Source organism: Drosophila grimshawi, unplaced genomic scaffold (assembly GCF_018153295.1).
Source record: "Drosophila grimshawi isolate 15287-2541.00 unplaced genomic scaffold, ASM1815329v1 contig_44, whole genome shotgun sequence".
NCBI lineage: Eukaryota > Metazoa > Arthropoda > Insecta > Diptera > Drosophilidae > Drosophila > Drosophila grimshawi.
The window spans coordinates 20256998-20263206 of NW_025063240.1; the positions used below are offsets into that span (position 1 = coordinate 20256998).

General features: G+C 42.1%; 1 protein-coding gene across 1 annotated transcript; it reads left to right on the plus strand.

The window, feature by feature from the left end:
* The first annotated feature begins 5248 nt into the window (after positions 1-5248).
* On the plus strand, positions 5249-5770 carry LOC6556669 (zinc transporter SLC39A7). The gene has a single exon (XM_032743101.1). The coding sequence runs from the start codon at positions 5249-5251 to the stop codon at positions 5768-5770; it is 522 nt and encodes a 173-aa protein (XP_032598992.1).
* The last annotated feature ends 439 nt before the right edge of the window (positions 5771-6209 follow it).

Genomic DNA, 6209 nt, shown 5'->3' on the forward strand with positions numbered 1-6209 from the left:
TGCGTGCAACAAATCCAAGGCAGCCTTTACTCTACACTCAGCAAAAAGGTTTGCCGTGAAATGTAATAAAAGAACTCAAAAGTTGTTGATACATATTATTTTTCTACACTTTAGAGATATCCAAGCTGAAATTAAATAATGAAAATACTTGTTTTAGAAAGCCACAATTATTAAATTTATAAATTTACTTTCTGAGCAACCTTTAGCCAGCTTTTTTTTTATTTTTATTTTTTGAGTGCAACAGTAAATGTTTTGAAATTTTTTCTTTTGAACAAGATTTTTGTTGCACAGATAACAAAGCTAGATTAATATTTTATTTTGTGTTCGTGACGTGTTTAAAAATATCTATCAGAGCTAAGCTATACCCTCCACATGCCCTGCACAACCACCAGTCCCTCCATAGGACAATTCAAATGCCATTCATTGTCCTTAAGCTTTGATACGCCGCGTGCTTTATTAAAATTTCATTGTTGGTGGATAGCAAACACAAAAATGTAAACCAAAAAAAAGAAAAGAAGAAGAAGAAGAACTCCCTTTGGGGACATTGTTATAAATTCCAATTCCAAACGATCTGAGAAAAATGTGAAAAATGCGCCATGTAAATTATTTCAGCGTCTTCATGGACGCATTTTTTATTGTGCATGATAAATTTTTATTGTAATTGGCTGTTGATTTATGGGCGAGAGGCGAGACCGGGCCACGCCAAACCAAGTGCCAATGATAAAAGGCGCTAGATAACACAAGGACACAAGGACAGCAGGAGCAGCAGCTGGGCTCTGGTTTTGTGTCTTTCAATTTGCCAATCGGGGCGTGCCATCGATAATTAGGAGTGGAATTTCGAATTTGAAATTTGAATCTGAAATGCCTTGGAATAAAACCTAATCGGCGCATTATTGCAAGCACAAAAAACAAAAATCATCTATGGCAACGATGCGTAACGTGAGCCACGCCCCCTAAAACTTTCAGCCCACCCAAGTAGGAAGTGCAGAGATTCTTTTTTCTTCTTCTTTTCTTCTTCTTTTTTTCTGATGCCTCCTCTTCATGGCTAACTCGGCGAAACCAAACGCGCATTGTTGTTAGAAGCAACAGTCAAACACCATAAAACTTTATGAAGCAGGCCCAGAGCAGAAAAGGTGGAGGAGGGGCTGAAACTGGTTGCCGCCTTCGAGATGCGTCAAGTGGCAGATTTTGTAATGCTTTTGTGAAAGATTTCATGGTAATTTCACCGGGTTATAACAATTTACAAATTATGTAATCGAAATTTATTGCCTGCGCACCTTCAGGCCACAAAAAAAAAATGAAAAAAAAGAAAAGAAAAACAAAAAAAAAAGTACTTTAAGACAGAATTCACGGCACGCTTTCAAGATTATTCCATAGAGACCAGCCTGGTTGTTGTTGTTGTTGTTATTGCTGGTTGGCTAACTCTCTGTTGGGTGGGCCATGTGGGCCAGGCCAAAAACGCAGGTGGCTTTGATGGCCAACTGATGTGCACAAACAATTTCTGACTGCAGGCAGCGTTGCGAACTTTTCAAGACTTGCGAAATGCTAAAGTCTCTAGCCGAGATGAGAAACATGATAAAACTGTTGTAGCTTCTGGGTATAATGCGAGTAAGTCTGAGTTCTGAGGTCTGAGGTTTTTGCCAACAATACTTGGGCTGGGTTAAAAAATCACTTGGAATAATATTTATAACGCTACTCATGCAAATAACGTCTTTCAGCGTAAGCGTTTTTTATTGCCAGTAATCGCTTCTTATATAAACATGCTATATAATAATCTATATGACTGCGATTACTGTAAATAGCAACGCAATTTGGAATTTCAGTCGGTCAAACTCGGCTCCATTTCCGGTTTTAGTTTATGATAATAAATTAACAAAAATAAAGGCCAAAGACCACATAACTTTCTAGATCGGAATTAAATTGCTGATCAAGAATATATATATATATATTTTTTCTTTCAATGCACTACAAACATCAGGCCAAAGCTTACAATAATAATTTCAAATGCAATTGTTTCCATTCCTTGCAACTTATGGACCAGTTAGCTTGCCACTTTGTGCCCATTTGCCAGTCATCTTCAGCCTGTCGTGTAGCTTGGTGGGGCATGCAACGTGGAGTGTGGAGTGTGGAGCGTATCGCATTTGTTACGGCAGTTTGCGAAACTCCAATAATGGAGCCATTAAATGCCAACTACTATGCCATCAAGTGCTTTAGTTTGGCATAAATCTGAAGCGCAGGGCAAAAAGTTGTTCCTCCAAACCCACCCACAAATCTGCGCACGTCTCCTAATCCATTGGAGCGACCGGGCCACCTGGTTGCACAGTCTTGTGGATGCTTGTGTTATAGCTTTAATTAACGCCAACTTGATTGCCTTTGTGCCCCGCCCCGCCCCCTGTTAACTGGCCAACAGGTGTTGAAACTTTTGACCCAGCCCCCACCCACAAAGCTGAAGCCCAAGTCCGGCATTTTTATTTAATTTAGAGTCCTTGCTGTCCTTGCTCCGCGTGGGATTCTCGTGTTGTAATTTCCTCGAATTTACGACTTTACTTAAGAGGCGGTGGCGCCTGAGGGGGGAGGGGCGTGGCAGTTGCGGAAGTTTTAGTTGGAAATAGAGCCCAAGTTTGGGTGGCTAGTAAAAACCAGCGCAGCTCAACGATTTACGGCCGGGTTAGGGAGCTTTTTGTGGGGGACTTCTAGCTGCTCTGCTGGTGTGGCTTGTCAGCGCCTCGTTTTATTGGCAACCCGCATCGCACCCCTCCCTTCCTTCCCCCTCTCTCGGCGAATACTTCGCGTCGCCGTAAATGAGCAACTTTTCGCCTGCCTGGCATCCTAGCTGTGTGTGCTTTTTGGCAATTTCGCATGCAGTTTATGACTAGGCACAAAAGCAGCAACAACAACATCAACAACAACAGGCAAACAACAACAAACTCACAACTCGTGCAGCTGTTAGCTGCCACATGCAGCATTCACCTTCGTATCACGCCTCATCTGCCCCCTCCCTCACAGATGGACATAAAAGTTGATCAAAATTATAACTACGCCCCGGCAAAACATTTTTGGCATTGAGGCAGGCACAAGGACCCTCCCCCACTCCCCCACTTTCGACAATTAGAGTGGCTCATTGCCATAAAGTTATAGAATTCATGGGGCACATTCAGAAGAGAGCGCATTTCAAGTTTACTTATCGCCAAGTGCTGCAGTTTATCTGGCCCCGAAAAAAAGAAGAACTTTCGAAGGGCGGCCACGTTTCATTAGCTGGGATTTTGTGTAAAAGGATATGTATGAGAATATATGTAATAGTGTGCGTGTGTGTGTGTGTGTGTGTGCTCACTTTTATGGTTGCACAGCCAGGCCAAGTTATTAAATGCACATAAAAACAGCGCATGTGAATGTGCCTTAGCTGATTTAATGAGACTTTTTGTGTTTGGAAGCGTCTAATACATACATATATATACATAAATATATATATTATGGGGCAGAGTCATGATACGACTAGAAATTAACCAAATAAGACATTTCTATTCTACGTCATTTAATTGCAAGCTGCCATAAATTTGTCCTGTAATGTTCAAGAGACACAACTTTTCCTACCCTTAACCATCCAAGGGTAAAAAGGGTTTAATGAATTTGGCTAAAACTATGTTAAAGGCAGGAGAAATCATTGTTGACCACTTGAAATATAAAGTATCGTGGTCAACAGCCCATCTCAGAGTCTACATTCGTATTTTGTTGAACAAATTTTACATAAGTCAAGCCAATCTTAATAGATGAGTTTGCTCTTGGATTATTATTATTATTATTCAACTTAATAAACGCTTCAGAAATGAAGCCATTAAGACCAGTCTTGTGTGTAAGCATTGATGATAGTGATATAAGTCAAAGACATATGCCGTCATACGTGATTATTCATAATCATAGTTATAATAATGATTAAAAATGTGAAACTGTGTCGCTTCCGCATTTCGCGCAATTATTGCCATAATTATCGCGTTAACAATTATCGAGGGGAGTGTGGTGGGATGGGGGAGGAGGATTCCATGTGAGATATCATTTGCTATCGGATTGGATTAGTTGGTTTGCTTGAGTGATTAGCATTTGTTTATGGGCCTTGGGATAGCGCCTGGTGGAGACTGCTTCCGTTTTGCATTTGTGGCAAGGGCGTGCAGCGAGCAGCTCTGCTGCAAATTGTTGCCACTTGTTGGAGGCGCACGAGTGAGCAGTAATAGCAACAGCCACGCCCCCTACTTCCCCTGTGGCCATGCACCCCGCCGAAGTTTGAACAAGCGCGGCAACAGCAACTTAATCATAATTAAACACACGTAACGCGGCGTCGCGACTCCCAATGCAAATGTGGCAAGCATGCAAAGCATTGGAAGCTGCAGGTGCCGCTGCTGCAAATGCAATCGGCACTCACAAATAGTAATTTAAACAGCGCCACATGCCGCATACTGCAGCACAGTGCACTGAACCTGCCCCAAACCACAGCCGATATATAAAAGCACCCGAGCAGCCAGCCCGCTGAAACAGTGTGAAAAGCGAACGTGCCACAAGCGGCAGCATTAAATCAAGGATTAAACATCAATTAATAAAAAATATATAATAAAAAAAGCACCAGAAAATGTCACAAGTGAGTGCCAAGTGAATAGGCTACTGAGTGAAGTGAATGAGCACTAAATGAATGAAGTAAAATGTGTTTAAAGTCAATCAGCGGAAAACTAAATATAAATATATAAATATATAGACACTACTTATACAAATCTGAAGGGATTTCCTGTTAGCTGTGTGATAAGTGACAAACACTGACAAAATGGATTATCTATTAACAACATACTTTTTAAATGTCAAAGAAAAACACTATTTGAATTTTAGAAATTCGCCATGCTTTTGACACCAAGAGTTATTCAGAAAGTATCTTTCTAAAGCGGGTGTTTTTTTAAATTTTAGAGTACAATTATCTAAAATTTCAAAGGAATATTTCCAATTTCCAAGTTGTTGCTTTCAAACTTTAAAATAGCCTCTCATGAGACTTGGGAAAGGATCATCTAAGAATCAGGGTTTGCATTTCTACTTTTAAGATGACTTTCTAATATTAAGAAAAGTGTTTTCTTCTTCTTACAAATTATATCTAAAAACAAGAATAAACTTTCTAATTTTTTGGGACAATTTCGTTCTGAATGTAAATGGATTATCTATAAATAACTCATTATTTCAATGTCAAATCTGGGCCTATTCTAATCTCTGTCTCTCTATGTTTCTCGCACAGCTCTCCGCGCAGCCGGGGAAGGCGAGCAATGTGTTTGCTTTGCTGTTGCTGATGGCAACAATGCTGCAAGCGCGTCGCATCTCCAGTCGCCGACTTGTCATCCACGTGCCCGTCAAGATGAAGACCCATCATCACACCCACACCGTCTACAAGGTGCTCCACGGCTCTGGCAGCAGTGGCGGTGGTGTCAAGCAAACTATTTATAAGCTGGTAGGCTTCTCAGGCGAAGGCGGGAGCGGAATGGGACATGGCGGACATAGTCAGAGTCACGGTTACGGTGGCGGGCATGGTCACGGTCAGAGTCACAGTCATGGAATGGGGGGAATGGGCGAGATCACGTATGAGGACCGGCATGGCTGTGAGAGTGGCAAGGTGATGCCATCGTCAATGGGACATCGGGACATGGTGTTCAATCACTATGCACGCCACGACCAGGAGGAAGCAGAGTCCAGTGACTATGCGGAGGAGCGGGATGAATTCATTGATGTCAGGGATGCTTGGCTGTGAAGAATAAAGTCTCGTCTTGAAACCGTTGTCGATTAATTATAAAATTCCAGATGCCCCCACACTCCCAGCTACCAGCTACCAACTATCACAACTGGCAACTGCATTTGCATGCGGCTCGAAAGTAATTACAAAATTGTTGAAGCCATGTCGACATCCCCGACCAGGTTCAGCGCCTTGTCGGCGGCGGCTCAGACTTCGTCTGGCAAATGCTAAAAAATTCCGACAATGAAGTTGTCTCTTGTAGTCGTCGTAGTCGCCAGTTGAAATCGAAAAGCGAATCGGATTTGGTGGCGTCTCTGCTTCTTTTGTGCCTCTTTCCTTTCCTTGCCTTTCCTTTGCTTTGCTTGCATTTCTTCGCTGCCTACCGAATCCGCATTGTGTTTGTTGTGGCTAGAAACAGGGGAGGAGCCGAAGGGTGGCAGGCACTCATGATTGCAAC